This window comes from Doryrhamphus excisus, chromosome 6 (assembly GCF_030265055.1).
Source record: "Doryrhamphus excisus isolate RoL2022-K1 chromosome 6, RoL_Dexc_1.0, whole genome shotgun sequence".
In the NCBI taxonomy this organism is placed as follows: domain Eukaryota; kingdom Metazoa; phylum Chordata; class Actinopteri; order Syngnathiformes; family Syngnathidae; genus Doryrhamphus; species Doryrhamphus excisus.
Genome location: NC_080471.1, coordinates 16,234,403 through 16,255,086, shown reverse-complemented (window position 1 = coordinate 16,255,086; position 20,684 = coordinate 16,234,403). Strand labels below are relative to the sequence as shown.

Here is a 20,684-nt window from a genome sequence, read left to right as displayed (position 1 = left end):
TATTATTATTATTATTATTATTATTATGTTAACGCCAACCATTTGCATCAATCACAATTCCACAGATAGCTTTCTATTAGGACACGCCAGCCTGTAGATTAGCAAGATAGTTTTCTATCCCTGTCAGTCAATTTTAAAACACAAAGATGAACAACATGATTTCCTCCAAATCGGAAGATTTCTATATCTAGATTTTCTAGATCTAGCTTTTTCTTCATTCTGTAACTCAGTTGTTTGCCAGGCGTAGCCACAATAATCCATGAAAGCAAGCAAACCCTGAGTAAGACAGGAATTATTTTAAGGGACATATCTGGTGGCGCTGGACCTTGGACTCTTGGCACACAGGCTTGGATCCATATTACAGACCAAGGCAGGTGCACGAAAGAGAAGGCGATCCTAAAAATATCCCAAGTATCTTTGTGAAGATTAGAAGACACTAGTGTGTCCTCGGTCAACGCCCGTCTGGGACTGCTTTTTAATAAGCCACACATACGTATAGTATATGATATTTGATTTGTTTTTTTTTAGGTAAGCATGATACCGACCCCTTCATTGTATTGAATCTACTATTATATTTTTTTATTATATATTATAAGATTATGGTCAGTTGTATTTATTTATTTATTTACTTAGTTTCATTTTTTAAATTATTTTAAGCACGTCAATTTTGATTTAAAAAAATACATTAAATAAACTGATAAATAAAACACATTTATTGTATTTATTCATGTAAAATCTTTACCAATTTATTCCATCATTTATAACTTTATTTTTATTATTTGCTTAATTATAATCATAATTATTTAATTTTGTTTTTTGTATTTTTTGTTTGGCTTATTTTGAGCATTAAAAAAAATTACTAATATTTTTTATTTATACATTTTTTTGTTGACATACTGTATATATGGTGTTCCTTGTTTGAAAAAAAATGTATTTAATTGTTGTGGGTGCATCATATTGAGAGCCTTTTTTAATATTACGGTTACCTTTCCCGTTTTTTTGCACCTCAGATTAGAAATGTGGCCCCTCCCTGTGGCTGAAAACTTACAAACATGAATGATAAAGATCATTCAATAAACATTTTCCTAGAACAAGCCAATAAAGACTAGACTCAACTATGATATACAAAATATTCCAACTACGACCACAACAATAAAGATATTTTGGTATAATTTGAGGTGTGTCTGCCTGCGTCACAGCTACATCACATCAACAGTTTACAAGAAGGATTTCCTGTAGATTATCAGGTGAACTCCTCATGGTCTTTGGAGCTCTCAACGCTGAATAAATGTCCCGAGGGGGAGCTGGGTTGCACAGCCATTAAACGGAGCTTCCATGCCAGGCGGAGCCACTGCAGTTGCTCACCCAAACACTCGTTCTCGCATGCAGACACACAGTGTATGTTTTTCAAAGCCTGTTTGCAGCTGTTTGTGGTCCACTGTCTGAGGGAGGAATGACTGTGGAATGAGAAATAAACATCACAGAATGACAAATGAGGAATGAAAGTGAGAAAAAAAAAACATCAGACTTGGTTTAAATGATGTAAATGACATACTCAATGAGGAGATGCCCCTGGTCTTCATTCTGTGTGCACGTTAAGCGGCTTCTGTTATCATCAGGAAGCCCCCCGCATCCCATATAAAGACCTATTAAAAGCCATATGTGTTTCAAGCCGACAAATCACCACATCGACCCTTCGCAAGACATCCCGGCCTCCTCCCACCCCAAAAAAAGTATTGGATGTCTACAAGGAATCTGCTGGCCCCCACCCTCTTCTAAGTACATATTTGTGAGGGCACAAGGAGGCAGAGCCTGCACTCCAGCTTCACGTTCTCTGAGGCACACACGGCCCCAGCTCTCCCTGCTCTCGCCTGGTTTAGTTTTTCCATTTTTCTTTTGGGGGAACACTTCAACCTTTAAGCAGCCATGGATGCCATCAAGAAGAAGATGCAGATGCTCAAGCTCGACAAGGAGAATGCCTTGGACAGAGCTGAGCAGGCCGAGTCAGACAAGAAGGCAGCGGAGGACAGAAGCAAACAGGTCAGGCAACGACAATGTACTGTAAAGCAGATGGAGACCTAGATATGCATGATGTTTTGATGTTCATTGTTTCATACACTGTATATAACTTGCTTGTCTTTATCATATGCATGTGTTTAGTTAGAGGATGAAATAAGAGAGTTGGAAAAGAAAATGCGTGTTACTGAGGACGAAAGAGATAAAGTGTTTGAGGAGTTCCAAACTGCTGAGGAGAAGCTGCTGACCGCAGAGGAAGTGGCCACCAAGGTATCTGCTCTTCACCCATACTACCTCTCTAAACTTTGCTTTCTCTTTTCTCTTGTCCTGTCCTGTCCTCTCTTCTATGTCTGTGTATGTATATATATATGTATATGTGTGTGTGTGGGTGTGTGTGTCCTTGGTCACCCAAAAAAAAAATCACACACAACTGATACGGGCCTCAGCTTGAGGATGACTTGGTAGCTCTGCAGAAGAAGCTGAAGGGAACAGAGGATGAGCTGGACAAGTACTCTGAGGCTCTTAAAGATGCCCAGGAGAAACTTGAGCTGGCTGAGAAGAAAGCCACTGATGTAAGTAAGACAGGGACACCTTCCACCTTTCACCTTGCACCTTCCTCTTCCTCTTATCACTGCATGTTCAAGCGTCATTGCACACCTGTTTTTTCAGCTCCAGAAGTGTACATTTCTCAATATATATATATATATATATATACCCTCAAAAATACTATTTGGGGATACAACTATTGGCCCGTAAAGCTACCCTGGGGCCTGATAACATCATCATAGGAGTGTAGAACCCTTATAGAACCCTATGTAGAACAGTAAAAGGTTCCAAAAACTAAGGGTAATTACACAAAATAGTCATTTTTAAAAACATTTATTTATGATAAAACAGGGGGAATCCTACTCTATATGTCGCTCCAATCATGTACAAGTCAGCCCAAGGAAAGTCACCCTAAACCTGATGCCAACACTCAAGGCATCTATTTTCAATATGGACACATGATAGTGAGCGGTAGTATTATATTTTGCACACTAATCCCCTTCGTTTTATATGTCACTGACTGCTGAAGGATTTTTTTCCCTCCCCTCCGTGAAAATCAAGTCAGACAGAGCCAGCGGAGAGAGCGGATATATATAGACAACTTCTTTATATGGTCAACATTGAGCTGCAGGCTGCTTGCTTAGCAAAAGAGGGAAAAAACACTCACAGTTCCTCCTCTGGTTCCAGCAGTACGCCAAATATAGTTGGGGGGGGGGTATGGCATATCATTTTCTATTGTATTTATATAATGATATATAGGAGGGGAATGTACTTACTGTACCATAGATAGATAGATAGATAGATAGATAGATAGATAGATAGATAGATAGATAGATAGATAGATAGATAGATAGATAGATAGATAGATAGATAGATAGATAGATAGATAGATAGATAGATAGATAGATAGATAGATAGATAGATAGATAGATAGATAGATAGATAGATAGATAGATAGATAGATAGATAGATAGATAGATAGATAGATAGATAGATAGATAGATAGATAGATAGATAGATAGATAGATAGATAGATAGATAGATAGATAGATAGATAGATAGATAGATAGATAGATAGATAGATAGATAGATAGATAGATAGATAGATAGATAGATAGATAGATAGATAGATAGATAGATAGATAGATAGATAGATAGATAGATAGATAGATAGATAGATAGATAGATAGATAGATAGATAGATAGATAGATAGATAGATAGATAGATAGATAGATAGATAGATAGATAGATAGATAGATAGATAGATAGATAGATAGATAGATAGATAGATAGATAGATAGATAGATAGATAGATAGATAGATAGATAGATAGATAGATAGATAGATAGATAGATAGATAGATAGATAGATAGATAGATAGATAGATAGATAGATAGATAGATAGATAGATAGATAGATAGATAGATAGATAGATAGATAGATAGATAGATACATAGATAGATACATAGATAGATACATAGATAGATACATAGATACATAGCTAGATACATAGATACATACTTTTTTAAACAAATTTGTTTGTGTATTTTTTTATTTTTTTATATTTTTATATGGGCTTCTTTGTGGGCAAATGCATTTTGTTAACACACAAATGTATATTCACTATATATATATATTCATATACCACTTAATTTACCTATTTATTTGTTTGTTTTATATATGAGTCAGGTAAAAAAAAAAGAGGTTTAAAATATTTTACATATAAAATATTACCACTCTGGCAATTTTTCATTGATTCACTTTTTAACATGAAAGAAAGGATGAGATTATGCTCAGAATATCATATATTTTGGTGGTTTTATATGAACTTTTCATCGATTTTTTGGTAACCTGCCAGTATCATATATGTAATGCTAATATTTGTCCAGCAGAGGGTACTGCAGGCTAGTTAGTCACTGTGCTTATTGGGTTAATTCCTGCACATTGAGAGGGGCGTGCACATCATTAAAAGGTAATTCTAGTGATGTCCGTTTTAATTTGGCATTGTATTACTTTTATGATCCTTGGGACGGATGATCTAAATGTTGATTTGTAGCAGCGATATATTTTTTTATCGGCAATTGAGTTGCTTTATCAATAAGAACTACTTCCTGGGCAATAGCTGGCGTAGCAGCCGGGCTGCATGTCATCAGGCAGCCCACAATGAAGGACGTCATCTCACTTCTTTGCATGATCTCGGAAGCTTGTGCGGTTTTTTTTCCTTTTTTGAGCGTCTAAGAGAGTGTGATCATAAAGGAGAAGAATGGCGGGACCCTCGTCGGTGGAGGCTGTCAAACGAAAAATACGATCTTTGCAAGAGCAGGCGGACTGTGCGGACGACAGAGCCCAAAGATTACAACACGAGTTGCATGAGCAGCTCAAAGCCAGGGAGCAAGTAAGACTCAAACGCTGCCTCTGTCGTTATGTAGGTCGTTTGCCAGTCAGATGGCGGCCTCGGCCATGCGGGATGCTGCACTTGAACTTCACCTGCTACTAGCACCAAACGATTCATAGCATTCATTCATTCATTCATTATTTGTCGCTCCAATCAGAGCTCCTGCCTGTACAAGCGATCTCTGTAGGAGTGACTTTATTGTTTGAGTCAGTCCCAACAACAGGAAGCTGAAGCTTAAACCACATTTGATGTGACAGATATCTCTTGTCATGCCCATATAAGGTAAATGGCATTTTACACTTGCAAACAGATTGATTTTCCACCTTTTAGGAGAAGCGTAAATCCTTCAATCAGGGCTTATTCTGTCTGAGGTCATGCCAGGCTCAGTCTAATATAGCTTGATCTCCTTTGTCCACTTGGTTTCAGCTTAACAGCTCAATGTGTAGTGTTGTAACTTCCTTGTTCTGTTCTTGAGGTGAACTTTGCTCTGTGCTGCCCCAGGATCACTTATAGCTAAAAACTGTTGTTTTATGTGTGCACAGGCGGTGGTGGCTTTACAAAAACTGGTTTTGTGCCTGAGTAGGGGAAGACACCGTTTTTGGAGCTAAATAAGTAGTCCTAATTCAGGTTGTTTAGTTTTTTTTTTTGTTTGCCTAAGTAGAATGTCAAAATGCGGAACCATCTATAAGGAAGTCAAATTGCGCTACAACTATTTGACTATAGCAGGGGAATAGAAATTATAATACAGTTTATATCTCCTTTACTCCCAGAAACACTGATTTCCTACAGCATATTTTGCAGCAGGAATAAAAAAATATAAAAAAATTCTTTATTTTCTCAAGCTGCTGTGGCTCCCCGGAAGCCTCACATGACTTTGTAAAGTTTCATATCTGACTTGTTCTCCTCCTCTTCCCAGGCTGAGGGTGATGTGGCTTCCCTCAACAGACGCATCCAGCTGGTGGAGGAGGAGCTGGACCGTGCTCAGGAGCGTCTGGCCACCGCCCTGACCAAGCTGGAGGAGGCAGAGAAAGCCGCTGATGAGAGCGAGAGGTGGGTTCTACAACCAGTTCTGATACTTAGGTCGGGTATTGTCTTCATGTCCTGATGTGTTTTGGTTGTGTCTTCACAGAGGCATGAAGGTCATTGAGAACAGGGCCATGAAGGATGAGGAGAAGATGGAGATCCAGGAGATCCAGCTCAAGGAGGCCAAGCACATTGCTGAGGAGGCTGACCGTAAATACGAGGAGGCGAGTTTTTCGGATATTTGTCTTAGTAATGGAGACTAATGTTTCATAATTGAAGCCTAACAGTGTGGAAAAAACAGGAAAGAATGAATTGGTGGTTAATTCAATGTTTTATACATTTTAGATTTTTATTATTATTATTTCGATTTTATTTTATTTTCCATATTTATTTTATTTTTATGTATTTATTTTCCATTTATACATTTTTAGATTTATTTTTTTACTTGATGGAAAATGCCATCAAGTAAAAAACTTGATTTATACTTGATGGAAAATGCTTTAAAAATGTGTTTTGCACAACGGTTAGGAGTTGACAGTAATGTTAGATTTTCAAATAGTCAATAACAAATGAACAGTCGTGTAACATTACTGACTTTTGAGCAAGAAAAAATTGTTCATTAGCTTTACTAACCTAGGGAACCACACTCCGCTCACCTTCCAGGAGTATGTGTGGTATGCACTGCAATCCAAACATGCAATTTCCAGTTTAGGCAGTTAACCGGTCTGGTTTCTGCTGCTGCTCTTGCTTTTGCTCCATTCATTTATGCCATTTACTTCAAGAAGTAGATACTACAAATACTACTTTGAGATTGATAATTGATTCACGTGAATGACAAAATTCTTATCCATAAAAGTCAAGTGCTAACTGTCATATTCGTTCACGGTCATGACTTTATTCTGTGCTGCACCTAAAGGTGGCTCGTAAGCTGGTCATCATTGAGGGTGACCTTGAGCGTACGGAGGAGCGTGCTGAGCTGTCAGAAAGGTAAGATCCAGTCACTTCTATATACCCGCCCTCACTGTGCGGCATGCCAACGGTTGATGTTGACGCAAAAATAAATACCCCGGCCAGCTGTTTGAGTATGACGCCTTACTGTACGCCTTTTTTACTGTATGTGCCGATCATTTGCACACGCTCCCTGCCTGGCTTGAATGGCTGCGGCTTGCAAACGATCGCCACTCACAGACTATGTCGAAGGATGGACGATGAGCTAAGAGTTGTGGAGCAAAGCATGAAATCGCTTAACTCCTCAGTCACACAGGTACTATGAGCCAAAGCTAATACACTTTTTTTTTTAATGAGAAATCTCCACTTTGCTTGCTGTGCTCGCTCTTTTCCTTTTTTATACTCTTATGCTGCGCTTGTACAGTTAAGACCAAAATGACTAATTTTCAATTAAAGTATATTTTTATTGGCTGAATGGGTATTTTGTAAAGAAAAAATGTATATAAAAAAATCTCCTATTTTGACCCATTTTTGTCATACCCTTTCATCTAGTAAATATTCACTTGAACTCAACATTTAATCACTTTCTGAATCATTTTGGGCTTAACTGTAAGTTTCCTTCATGACTCTAAAAGCCACCAAGCAGAACAGTACAGTTTTGATCCTCAGATGAGATGAAGGATACCAAAATTAAGTTTCATTTTGGCTTTCCTACAACTTGGGGTGTAAAGGCCAGTGGAGGGTATCTAAGGGGGGAATTGAACACACTGGAGCCTGCCCACAAACTATACAACAATGGGATTGCACTGAACAAACTTGTCCTTTTGTACTGTTTGGTGGAAACATGGCTTAACATTGCAGGGACTGTGCAACATGAACACTTTGCATTGACCTCATAAAATGCTAACCTGGCGCTATTTGATCATGCGCACACGCATTCCTGCTCTGTTTAATTTACTTGGGGTTCCCTAATGATTTAATCCCTGTAGTTCTTATGACTATCTTGTTTCCTTCCACCCCCCACCCACTCCAATCTCCACCTGTTTCGTGTCTGGTTCTGTCCATGGTTGTCCTCCCTCTCCTTTCCCTCTCTTTGCACCTATGTCAAACAAACCAGCAAATGCGCTGAGCTGGAGGAAGAGTTGAAAACTGTGACCAACAACCTGAAGTCACTGGAGGCCCAGGCTGAGAAGGTAAGCGCCACCTACTGGCGTACTGCATGCTGACACCTCCTCCCGAGCTCCTTCAGGCGGAGCTTCTGCAGAACCACAAACCCTATTTTTTTTTTGTTACTTTGTGTAATCATCCGTTAGGTTTGATGACTTCTTTTGGAGTAACCAATGCAGAGGTGACTCCATGGACATGTCTGACTCCTTTTGTTGTTTGTGTGCCACAGTACTCACAGAAGGAGGACAAATACGAGGAGGAGATCAAGGTCCTCACAGACAAGCTGAAGGAGGCAAGTGTCAACATTTCAGTTTAGTCAAACATGTCACCTCTTAAGGTGCACTTCTTTCAAATTCATGTTTCTTCCCAAGGCTGAGACTCGTGCTGAGTTTGCTGAGAGATCAGTAGCCAAGCTTGAGAAGACCATTGATGACCTGGAGGGTATGTTTGATTCCAATATCCCCACACCCCAACCCTTGATTGGATTTTTTTTTGTCGATACCATTGTGTCATATTGTTGGTACTTTACAGCCAATATCATCAAGTCTTTTATTCCACTTGGCATAAACAGGGATTAAGGTAGCAAATTAGTGGGGCCAGGATTATTGCACCGTCTGCTCATGTGTAGTACAGTCGTGCCTCGCTCCATCATGGTTTGAACATTGTTCCTGTGGTTTGATTTTGAGCCACACTTGATGAACAACAGGTTGTATTATTTTGTAATTTATTTCTCAATAGTACAGAAATAATAATCATCATCATCATTATTACAATAACACAGGCTACTGTTGTGACCGTACTCCTAGCTAAAACTCAATTCTGAATCCCGGACGTCACTTCCTGTGCACACGGGAAGACGTTTATTGAAACACACAAGCACAAGTCTTATTTATGTCTTAAATGACTTATTTTCTCTGATTATATCAACTATAATGGGTCATGTAAGTGTCAAGGTGACTATAGGGTTGTTATTTCATGTCTAGAATGCTCTAATGATAAAAGTCAAACAGATTTTCTGTGCTCTAACTATGAAGATATTAAGATATTCCATTTATTAATACTGAATCCTACTTCACAGATTCATTTATCACGGTCAGGTCTGAAACCACAATAAAAGAGGGATTACAAACCTCATTTCAAAACTAAAAAAATAATCAAAACAACTGACTTTAGTAGACTTCAGGTATATTTAATTTCTTTTTAATATTATAAAAATTTGTTTCTGGACAAAATGTGTTTTTCAATTATAGTTCAATAATTTATTTAAAAAAGCAATACTTAATACGAGACCCCCATTGAATACTTTCACATTTAGGCAAGTCAAAGCAAGAAGGTTTTTTTATTAATTTATATCTTATTTCTAGCCATAATACCTTGAATACTATATACTTAGTCTCGAGAGAATCACGTAGTAAAAATAGCAAGTTGATATTACAGTCACAAGGCAGTTAAATATTTTTTTCTCGAGGACTTTACCCTGGCTTCTGTCATTCCTGTCATTCTCCTCTGGTGTAACTTTTATTTTCCTTTTCTGTTTTCGCTCTCCTCTCTCTCTCCAATGAATGACCTTCACCACCTTTTGTCATGTACTCCTCCTCCACCTTTGCCCCGCCTCTCCCCTGTCACTCCATCTGTGGCCCACCAATAGATGAGTTGTATTCCCAGAAACTGAAGTACAAGGCCATCAGCGAGGAGCTGGACCACGCCCTCAATGACATGACTTCCATGTAATTTTTTTCCCCCCCGACCCGCCGTGCCTTCTCGTTTCATGTTATGCGGTTATTCTGAGTACTACATCCTGGAGCTGACATCAGCTCGCCGGGATGCTGCTGTATGTTACTACGTTACATTGTTTACTCAGCCTTGAAAACAATGTATTTCTATGTGTGAGTATTCTCTATGCCAATTTATGAGTAAGGTCATGCATGACACATAGAATAGCATGGACCTCCAATTTCTAGTCATCAGTCATACAGCAAAGTGGCATCCTTAGCAAAGCATGTAAATCACTGTAGCCCCGAGCGTTTCCTCTTTTGATTGATTGTCTACTAATATGTCCAGCTACCCCCCCCCTCCACACCCTCACATTAAATCACCCACCCTCCTCATTTGCTCTGTTTTGTGGCGTGACTCTGTTTTGATGTTCCGTCTGTTTCACTCTACCTCTTCTCTCCTCCCCCTCACACAGATAAATTGTTTACATCTCATCAAAGACGCCTCCTTCCGGCTGAGTGGCATCTGTCCGCCCTCTCCAGCCGTCCCTCCATCTTCCTTTCCCTCCTCTCATCTGTGCTTTTCCCATCATCGTGTTTGTTCTCATCCTCATATCAAAGTCCATCCCATCTCTTGTACAGAATCCTAAAATCGTTCTGCGTTGTGTAAAAAAAAAAAAAAGAATAAACCTCATCCCTTCTATGTACGCTGTATCTCTTTACTCTCTCCCTATTTATTTCAAGTGGCTCAACCTAGAAGCCTTTCTTTTTATGTTCTGTCTCTATTTTTCTTTTCCCCTCCACTCCTTTTCATGTTTTAACATCGCAGAGCGTGGACAATGCTTAAGCCGAGACTTAACGCTAATTACTGCAGCAGGGAATCTTAGTTGGGGTATTTTGGGAGATTTGGAAGATGTCGGTAAAGTAGTGAGATGATGGAGAACATCGAGTTGGATAAAACAGATTGAGAAGCTTCGTCTGCCTCTCTGTTGCAATATTATGACACCTGGGCATTGTACGTGATGCAGTATTTCAATAAATGTAAAATGGAAATACGCTGAGTCTTCTTGAAAGTGAGTGTATGCGGCAAAAGTGGTGCTTCAGCCTTCAACATTTACATCATTCATTTACCAATTTGGTTATAGTTTAGCTCAGACTAACATTCAACTTGTTAAAAAAAACTTGTTAAAGTTGTGCTTTGCCTGGATCATAGGCACCTGAACCAATGATTCATGGTATACACGCTCTTCTCACAGTTAAAATGTTTTTTTAAAAATGTTGGCCAAAACTCAATAACTCAAAATAAAAAAACTGTACTCTGTGCACAGTAGTTGAAATGGTGTATTGCTCAGCCCATTGTTAACTTTTTAAAAATATATTTTAGCTGTAAATGACACAAGAAAGTGGCAAAAGACTGTAAGAAGTATTGTTAGAAATACAAGTAAAAGTACTTTCTATTTTCATTGTTTTCTTAATTGACAATTTTGTGGAAAAAGCAACCTTTTTCATTGTTTATAAATGGTCCTGATATCTCGTAACATAGAGCAGGGTTTTTTCAAAGTGTGGCACTGTTGACCTTCCTCAGAGAATATAATACAGCTGCTGTCCAAAGAATTAATTTTCTGCAGCATATTTTGTCTTTTCTGCTCCTCCCTATACGTTAAAGGAAGTGCAAATGGCTGTCTGGCTTTTTTATGGCTTTAAACAGCTGTAGGCTTTTCTTTACTTTAATATTTTTATTATTCTGTTGTCTCTGAAGATAATTGTTCTTAACACAAGTTCCAGTTGTCATTCTAATGTCATTCAAATACTCACTTTAGCTTCAAATTTCACCACTTTATCAATAATTTGGTGCTTAACTCTATGCAGATTTGAATCAATCATGTTATTCTAAAGCCCATCCAGTGTTTTTAAATGTCTCCACCCTGATTATCTTTTCTAGCAAAGGTAGGCTTTGCATTTTGTCCGGATTTTTGAGTTTGTTTTGTTTGGCCTCTACCTAAAACTGCCGTGTCACTAATGTATGCCTCGGCCTTCAATTGGGGCAATTTCTTTTTATTTTAAATGTACTTACAAGTGTGTGACTTGCATATATATATTTTAAAATCATTCTGATCCCATTTATTACCAACTACAGCAAGAATCATCAATTTTGCTTGTGTTTTTATTCATCTGAATAACAATGTTGTCGTTTTTGTCACCCTATTTTTGAGTGCTGTGTAGCGCTGGTTAAAACACTTGCACGTTAATAACTAATATAGCAAGCATGCTTCTTAACAGTTAATCTTGTGTGTGCAGTGCAACTAATACAAGTTTTTGTTTTTTTACACATTTCCCAACAGAGAAACTTTCCCATGCTAAAGAAGAGAACCTTGATATGCACCAGATGTTGGACCAGACCCTAATGGAACTGAATAATTTGTGAAAACGCAGTCTGACCCTGACTTGCACTGTGGTGTTTGCTTCCTTTTTTTGTACTTGCACCTTTGCTACCCCATAAACCTGTACCTTGCCCATGGTGCAGATACCATGTGTATTGCACCATCCTGCCTTCAGTGGAACTCAAACCAAGGAGCTAAGGGAAGTAAAGCGTAACCATTCCCTCCGATGAAGCCCAAAGCGAAAAGCATGATAGCTTTTGCAAACCAGTTTTTAACCTGGTAATGATAGATTTTCCTTGGGTGGAATTGCAGGTGACTTTGGTTACAAAGATTGTTTTCTACATCTGTACTGATACATACATGTGTTCGCTTCCACCTTCATTTTTGCACACACCAAAAAGGACAAAGTGGAGAAATTTAGCACGTAATGGAACCTCACGATAATGCCTTTATTGAATTCTGTAAGAAGTCTAGATGCTGCACTTCTCTTAAAAATATAAATATTCTGGTGCTAGTATATCCATCTTTAGGCATTACAATATATTGTTTTGGGGATTTTCTTCATTTTGTCTGTATATTATTTGGTTGTGCATTGATTTTTTTTTTAATGGAGATGTTTCAAATGTTTATCATATTTGAAATGTTTAAAAAAACAAATTAAAGCACGTTTTGAAAGCTTTCTAATTTGAGGGTATATAGTATAAATACAACAATTCTGGGGTGAATAAATGCAAGCAAGGGAAAATCAAATGTATTTTCGAATCACACACATTTACTCATACAAATGATACCCATTGGACTGTGCAACACAATAAATACAGTAAGCTGCAAGTATTCCCCTTGAGGCATAATGAAGCAAAACAACGCAATGTTTATTATTGTGGTTGTAGTTTGCTGAAGTTTAAAACTAGCTTAATATTTATATTCATATTAATATGCGTTTAGTGGCTGATTCACTTTATTCAACAAGAATATATTTCATTTATTGTCCAATGACTAGTGGAGTAGTGGGGAGTACTGCACTAATGACACTCGATGGCTCGATGTTTTTAATGATTGACATTTGACTAGTTGGGTCTGGCCGGATAACACTACACCGGAAGTGAGTCTTGACTGTCGAGTGCAACGTTTTTATTTACCAAACAAAGTGTCATTTCTTTTCTAAAAAAAATGTTAAATTTGTTGTTTTTACGTCGTTTATGTGTCAAAGGTACAGCGTTACCTTCACGTTGGTCCACTGTATGGATGTCGCGAGCAAAGCAGCCAGACAAATTTAGTGTTTTTAACCAACGGCGACCCTTTGCTAGCCAGTCCAGCACAATCTTTTCAAAATACCGACTGAAGTCTTCCATGGTGTGGATGTGTGGGGTCGGTGGAGGACTGGCTCTGGTTTTGGTGCTCAAATATCGAGCAGGGACTGACAATGGTTCCTGTGATGATAATAATACGGTGAGGGACTCACATAAACATCGATATGACTCTGCAATTACAGCGAGCCGCGTCCTGGTGGAGCGGATCCAGGTAGCATTGCATGACAGTTGAACTGTTCCGGTTCTTTCTCTTCTGATTCAGCTATTTGTTTGTGGGTTTCTTTTTAGACTGAAGTCGGAGCTCCGGGTCTGGTGGTGGGGGTGTCCGTTGATGGGGTCCATGTCTGGTGTGAAGGTTAGTGTATGGCTTGGACTTTTGCCATTGCTACTATACAGTGGAGCTACATCATCTAAAAACATTTTTTTAATTAATAAAAAGACAAAATAATCAAGTCAAAAACAGGGCACACACAGGCTACAGTATACTCCTGTGCATATTAAAGACAAGTGTAAAGAAAGTCATTTGACTAATGCCATTACTTCTCCCCCAAGCTGATGAATGGTGGCCGGCGCCATGACCAACTCGCCCTGGCTGGTGAGGCTCGCTGCAGGGTGGAGAAAATGAGGGGGAGGTGTAGCACCTTATGCAGCATGTGTCCTGAAGTAAAATGGCAGTGTTTGTTTAAGTTACACCTTGTTAAAATAAGTAAAATAAAACAACAACAATCATCATTATCTACAAATCACATTTTCATTAGTGAAAACGATCACATGGACTAATTATACATGTATTTATGATGAGTGCTATTGGACAGGGTCACCATATTACGGGAAAAATCAGGACAATTCCAAGGTGCTTTGACTGTCAGGGGCCCAAATATGTGCAATTACTAATACAATGAGTAATTAAAGGGGGAGGGAGGCATGTGTTTTTTTATGGGACCCAGAATCCCTGGCTGCACCCCTGCTGTTGGCTATATGATATGACAAAGGAACCACAAAATCATCTTAATTTAGACAAAAACATATTTGACTTACTTTTTCAAGAAAACATACAGTATACCACTTACAGAGGACGCTTCCTGTAAGGAGACTTTGGATGTGAGAGTACATAGCTGGAGCTCTAGCAGGACTTCCAGGTAGGTAAGAGACCCCTGAGAAAGGCTGGCCATCGCTTCAGATGAAATCAGATCTTTTTCGGGTTATTAGCTTAGCCTTCTGACTGAAACTCACCATATTCCATCACATGTTTGTTCTTGTTTTGGCATGTCTGCGCACTGTGATCAGCGTTGAAATCCATTTATCGGCATATGCTGATCATGTGATTTTTGTCTTTGGCCGATACTGATTGGTGGCCGATTGTTTGTAGCATCCCTAATATTAATACATTAAAATATCAACACTCACCCACTTAAATGACCATTGAGGAGGGATAAGAAGAGTCAAAACATAAGGAACAACTAAGGAAGGGCATAATCGTTGATTGTTAAAAGTCCTGGATTCTGCAAAATGTACGTTTTATGATTTAATGGCAATATGTGTCCCTAGAATCTGTTTATGATCACAATTCCTGATTTATTAGGATTAGAGTCTGTTCAACTTCACTAAATGTTGTGCAAACGTTAGAGATATTAGATATTTTTTTAGTACCAAATTGAACAAAGAGATTAAAATTTCAAGGTTCCACTTGTTACATGGTGATGAAATAATTGCTTTTGTAACATTTCCTACCATCTTAGTGTTCCTACCTACCATCCACCTTGTGTCATGACACATTAAATGATTGCTGCATTTCAGGGATTGGTTATGCTGATTTGGAGAATAACGTACTGTGCAGCCCAAAAACTGTGATGCGAATCGCCAGCATCAGTAAGTCGCTGACATCTGCAGCTGCTGCTCGCCTGTGTGAAGAAGGGAAACTAGATCTGGATGCTCCAGTCCAGAAATATTTACCAGAGTTTCCTCAGAAACAGTTTGATGGACAGAATGTAAGTTACCTGAACCCACTCAAAATGTCCAGCCTTCAGCAATCCAACCTGATTGGTCTTTTTTTTTTAATCTCTTTCAGGTCACAATAACTCCTCGCATGATTCTGTCCCACTTAAGTGGAATACGGCATTATGAGAAGGATGCAAACAAGGTGAGGGAGGACAAGGAGAAAGCCAAGCGACTTCTAAAGCCTTTACAAAAGGAGAAAAAAGAAGACAAGAGCTCACATGAAAACAAAATTGAGCCCTCAAAAGAACATAATGCCAAATCCAAAGACGCACAGAAGAAAAAAGAGTTTGAGCATGAAGAGTACTACTTGAAGGACACTTTTGAAAATGTCACCCAAGCTTTGGACCTTTTTAAGGACGACCCACTCATTTTTAAACCAGGTAGACCACATGCAGTATTTGCTCACTGATTCTTGAGGATGGAACACATAGTTTCACAACAAGAGTAATGTCACTTCCTTTCTCCGTAGGCACAACTTTCTTGTACTCCACCCACGCCTACACCCTCCTCAGTGCTGTCCTGGAGCAGGCTGCTGACCAGCGCTTCCTCGATGTCATGATGAACCTGTTTCATGAACTTGGAATGCTCAATACTGTGCCAGATCAGAATGAACCTATCATTTACCATCGCTCCAGGTAATTTAATTCTAGGTTACAGTCTATGGACTAAAGTGTTCCGACACACTTCCTCATTTGGAGATCTGTATGCCTCCGTTTTTTCATTACGCAACATTTATATTTGAATTCCTAATAAGTTGGTTTAAGTATGTGACATATAGAATGTACATATTTACAAAGAGTTGTCTCCCACAGATACTATCATCTGAACAAGCGAGGACGTGTGGTGAACTGCCCGTACGTAGACAACTCGTACAAGTGGGCAGGAGGCGGCTTCCTTTCTACTGTGGGCGACCTGCTGCTGTTTGGTAACGTTCTACTGTACAGCTACCAGATTGCGCTGCTAAAGGACAAAGACGGCGTGCTTCCTGGCTTCCTCAAACCCAAAACCGCCGTAGCTCTATGGACTGCCGCGGACAAGACAGAAGCCAGCTGGGACAAGGACGGACGCTACGGCCAAGGCTGGCTAGTTGTCGACAAAGAGCAGAAGTACGGTCAGTGCAGGAAGCGCAGACATTATGTGTCGCACACAGGAGGCGCTGTGGGGGCCAGTAGTGTCCTGCTGGTGTTGCCCAGTGAGGACGTCGAGCGTCAGCAAGGACAGACCACCATTCCACAGGGTGTTGTGGTCACCATTATCACCAACATGCAGTCTGTGGGACTCAACAGCACAGCCCTAAAGATTGCACACAAATTTGATCAAGCCAGAAGCGCCTAAGTTATTTCCAGGATATGTGCGCGTGTTTGATACCTCTTTGGAAATTATTATTGGGGAAAATCATATTTTTATATGATTTTATATGATGAATTGAAGACTGTTGAACTAATGACGACTATATCTCACTGATTATGACACATGAATGCATCTTTACATGAGTCAATGTGATTATGAATGAACAAGCATTTTTATTGCGCAATGAAAGGAACTCTGCGTCATATTTAATCATCTTGGTTTGAATTATTTTTTATTATTATTATTTCCGCATGACATGCTTTTTTTAATGTCCAAGTATGATTGCCATTTCTTTGCCATATGAACTAATAGTTCAAATCAAGATGTTTTATATTAAAAGTTAGTGTAACACACCACTGAAAATGCAGTCCAACCTGTTTTAATGCTTACTGAAACACATTCAATTGTATCAGATTTGGCACCGCTGTTGCTTCCTTGTGTTGTTTTTACACTTTATCCTGAAGTCTTAATACAGCTTTGAGTTTTTCAGTTTAAATGTGAAAATATACAATATAATATTGTAATACTAAGTTTAATAAAAAGTGTGTTTCAAGTTTTGTCCACTAGATGGTGCACACTACTAGAAAATTCAGCTGTAATGTAAGTTAACACGGTACAGTACTAGTAGGAAGAAGCATTACTGATTGTCAGCAGTCATTAGAATATTTAGGAATCTTTGTGCAGTGTGAAAGTGGGTATGTGTTACCAGGACTCCAAAAATAACACAGTCACTTTGTTCAGATATAAAATAATTTAGTAGATTTCATTGCTTGTATTTACAAAATCAAATGTAACATTTACCCATCAGTTGACAAAAAGGATCATATTATAATTCAGTGTTACAGTGTTCAAATGCACAGGTATTTTACATGCACAGCTATGCTTTGTAATGATATTATTGACAAAGCTCATAGATTGAAATGTCATCTAATAAGTAGTACAATGGACCGTGTAAAGTCTAAAGTCACACAACACAATTTTACAATGACGTCCAGAGAGTAAAACTGCAACTTCCTGTGACATGGCACAGTGGTACACTGTGAACTCTGTACTGGCTGCCCTGTAAAATATGGCTGAAGAACAACGGAATGCATATAGTTTTTATGTTAAGAGACTCGCCAGCCATCACTCGTTACCAAAGTTAAAGTTAAGTTTATTGTTTGAACCACAGTTAACAGTCAACAGTTACTATATGTTACTATAAATATGGCCTGACTGAGTTATGGCGACAGTCTGACCCTGAAGTGGAATGCAAACAAATCAGTGGTTCACCAGCATCCTGGAACATAATCTGTTATTCTGTTTAACTATTCTGTTCCACTTTAACAGACCCAGCTGTATTTCCACATCGGGCCTGTATCCATAGAAAACTGAAATAGATGCTCTTGTGTTCGCCATGTGGTTTTCTCCATTTCCTCCTCCCAATGTCCATCACTCAGAAATACCTCACTTGAGTAAATCAACGCCGACTCAACTTCATCATCATCATCGTCATACTCTTGGTTTGACTTTCCAGTACTCTGGCTGACTCTGTTGCCGCTGTTTCCTGGCTTTCATCATCCTGTGAGTGGACACATGTCATGTCAATCAGTTCAAGAGTTGAGGTTACTTTTTTATATTCATTAGGTACAGTACTTACTTATGTGTAAAGTAGACTATAACAGCCAAGACCACGAAGATGAGTAGGGCAACAATTACTAGGGCGCCGATTAAACCCGCCTGCTCTGCTTTGGAGGATCCAATGAGGAGTTGGAACTGCTCACATCTGCTCCCTTTGTAGTTGTCATTGCATCTAAAGAAAGCAAGACACCGTGTGAAATGTTAGCATCTTGTCCAAATATTAATGTTTAGTATGCTTAATGTGTGTGACTTACACACAGGAGAGCGTGTCCATTGAGGCAATTTTGTAGCATGCACCCCCGTTCATGCAATAGGTGGCCTCCCACCCATCACAGGGCACTCCGTGTTCTGCACAGACAAAATTAAAAATTTTTTTAAAACCATCTCAAACTAAATGTGTTTTTTTTCATGTATATTCACCTGCCATCATCTAGGAGCTTTATTGTTCTTATCCCTGTGAAGACACATTAACAGCAACAGAATAAATAAGTGTCTATATTCTTATGGAAAAATGACAATCATGAAAATACTTCATATCTGCATATATGGAACATGAGCAAATTGATATTAAAAGTTGTCCTCACCTGCCTGTGAATTCCCAATTTTTTGGAGCTAAAGTAAGTTGACAATGTGCGTCATAGTGCTGCGTTATAATGACTGAGCTCCTTTCACCAGGACACTTTTAAGGACGTGTCAAAATGTCACGTGGGCGTGTCCCTGCCTCCATAGAGAAAAATGTTGCAAATGCAGTTTGTTCACATTGTCTCTGAAAATGCCGATACCAGCTCGCTGTAGTGCGTATTGTTATTGTTTGTGTCTATGTTATTTGACCAATGGAATCATCATCACAGTCTGCGGTCATCACGGTGGTAATGATGAGGATGGCTTGGCTGTGTGTGTGAGATGACAGGTTTCTATTTCTGATACGCAGTGATTGAGTGATGTCATGCCAAGGCAGGCCCAGAATGGGTGAGGCAATCCCATGTTAAGTGTGTCTGCTTGGTGAGACTCAAATGAATGGCTGGCATGTGTAGAAGGAATGAATGGAATTGTGGGAACTTGAAGTCAAAGAGCACTGCAGACTGCTTCCGTCAAAGAAATGATTAGTGCTTTGTGATCTGGACCGTTAGTTGACTCATCATTTGGCGAGGTTTCCTCATTGTTTGCAACTTTCTTAATGGGGAATTGCGTCGTCACACTGCAGGCTTGGCTCAGCCCCTGTCAAGAAGTCTCTGCTCCCTTTCTCATTGTTTAATAGAAACTGTATGCTCCACTAGCTTGGCATTTAGTTTCAATTGTTGGTTACCTACAAAGTAGCAAGTCAAATATTTTGAATATTTTGACAGTGAAATCCTGTGTTTTTATTTTTACAAAGTTATATTTTTCCTTCCAGATTCATTAATTCAAGGGTCGCGGTGGTTGCTGGAGCCTATCCCAGCTGTCTTCAGGCAAGAGGCGGGGTACACCCTGGACTGCTCACCAGCCAATCACAGGGCACATATAGATAAACAACCATTCACACTCACATCCATACCTATGGACAATTTGGAGTCACCAATGAACCTAGCATGTTTTTGGAATGTGGGAGGAAACCGGACCCACGCATGCACGAGGAGAACATGCAAACTCCACACAGAAGGGGCCGAAGGTGGAATTGAACTCAGGTCTCCTAGCTGTGAGGCCTGCACACTAACCACTCGTCCACTCGTGCAGCCCTTCCAGATTCAATGTCATTGAAAAACAATTAACAGTTTAATTTGGTTGTTTGTCTGTATGTGCCCTGCCATTCTCATTGGCTGGCAACCGGTCCAGGGTGTACTCTGCTTCTTGCCCAAAGTCAGCTGCGATAGGCTCCAGCATACCCAAGCGACATAGAAAATGAATGAGTTTAAGCTCACCTTAGTATACCAACTGATTAGTTTGTGGTTCATGGTACATATACAGTATCATACATAATTGATGAATGACCCATGGGATACATTGTGGTTGTCTTCAACCAACCATTTCTAATTAGATATATAGTTTATTTGTCCTGTGAGGGATTATTCCTGATCATTTTCAAGATTTTCTTTTATAAATCACCGTTTGTTGGGATCAGCCGTTTCAGGGAAATATATTATATAGCAGACAAACACAGTGATAGACGAGAAGTGAAATTAAGTTTATAGGATTTATACAATTTATGCGATTTAAAAAGTCGGCAGGTACCTAAATTTG

At 39.2% G+C, this 20,684-nt stretch overlaps 3 protein-coding genes across 13 annotated transcripts; 2 read left to right on the top strand and 1 right to left on the bottom strand.

Moving 5' to 3' along the window:
* Positions 1–1,797: 1,797 nt before the first annotated feature.
* tpm1 (tropomyosin 1 (alpha)) lies at positions 1,798–12,873 on the top strand. Of its 10 annotated transcripts, none has more exons than XM_058075201.1 (10): positions 1,798–2,040; positions 2,161–2,286; positions 2,463–2,588; positions 5,875–6,008; positions 6,088–6,205; positions 6,898–6,968; positions 8,047–8,122; positions 8,326–8,388; positions 8,468–8,537; positions 9,745–12,098. In XM_058075201.1, the coding sequence occupies exons 1-10, from the start codon at positions 1,927–1,929 to the stop codon at positions 9,825–9,827; spliced, it is 981 nt and encodes a 326-aa protein (XP_057931184.1). In that variant the 5' UTR covers positions 1,798–1,926; the 3' UTR covers positions 9,828–12,098. The 10 variants fall into 10 exon arrangements, with proteins under 10 accessions (XP_057931184.1, XP_057931183.1, XP_057931177.1 ...); XM_058075200.1 differs by lacking the exon at positions 9,745–12,098 and adding an exon at positions 12,151–12,873 and having other exon boundaries at positions 1,799–2,040; XM_058075194.1 differs by lacking the exon at positions 2,463–2,588 and having other exon boundaries at positions 1,799–2,040; positions 9,745–9,823; positions 10,285–12,082.
* A 76-nt stretch (positions 12,874–12,949) lies between these two features.
* lactb (lactamase, beta) lies at positions 12,950–18,099 on the top strand. 2 transcript variants are annotated; one of them, XM_058075190.1, is made up of 6 exons: positions 12,950–13,638; positions 13,788–13,854; positions 15,297–15,487; positions 15,568–15,877; positions 15,967–16,132; positions 16,310–18,099. In XM_058075190.1, exons 1-6 carry the CDS (start codon positions 13,360–13,362, stop codon positions 16,830–16,832), a joined length of 1,536 nt encoding a protein of 511 aa, XP_057931173.1. In that variant the 5' UTR covers positions 12,950–13,359; the 3' UTR covers positions 16,833–18,099. The 2 variants fall into 2 exon arrangements, with proteins under 2 accessions (XP_057931173.1, XP_057931172.1); XM_058075189.1 differs by having other exon boundaries at positions 12,950–13,710; positions 16,310–18,097.
* On the bottom strand, positions 17,589–19,111 carry LOC131130977 (pro-neuregulin-4, membrane-bound isoform-like). The gene is made up of 5 exons (XM_058075202.1): positions 19,052–19,111; positions 18,888–18,921; positions 18,722–18,815; positions 18,487–18,639; positions 17,589–18,408 (listed from the first exon to the last, which is right to left on the bottom strand). Exons 2-5 carry the CDS (start codon positions 18,895–18,897, stop codon positions 18,339–18,341), a joined length of 327 nt encoding a protein of 108 aa, XP_057931185.1. The 5' UTR covers positions 18,898–18,921; positions 19,052–19,111; the 3' UTR covers positions 17,589–18,338.
* Between the last annotated feature and the right edge of the window lie 1,573 nt (positions 19,112–20,684).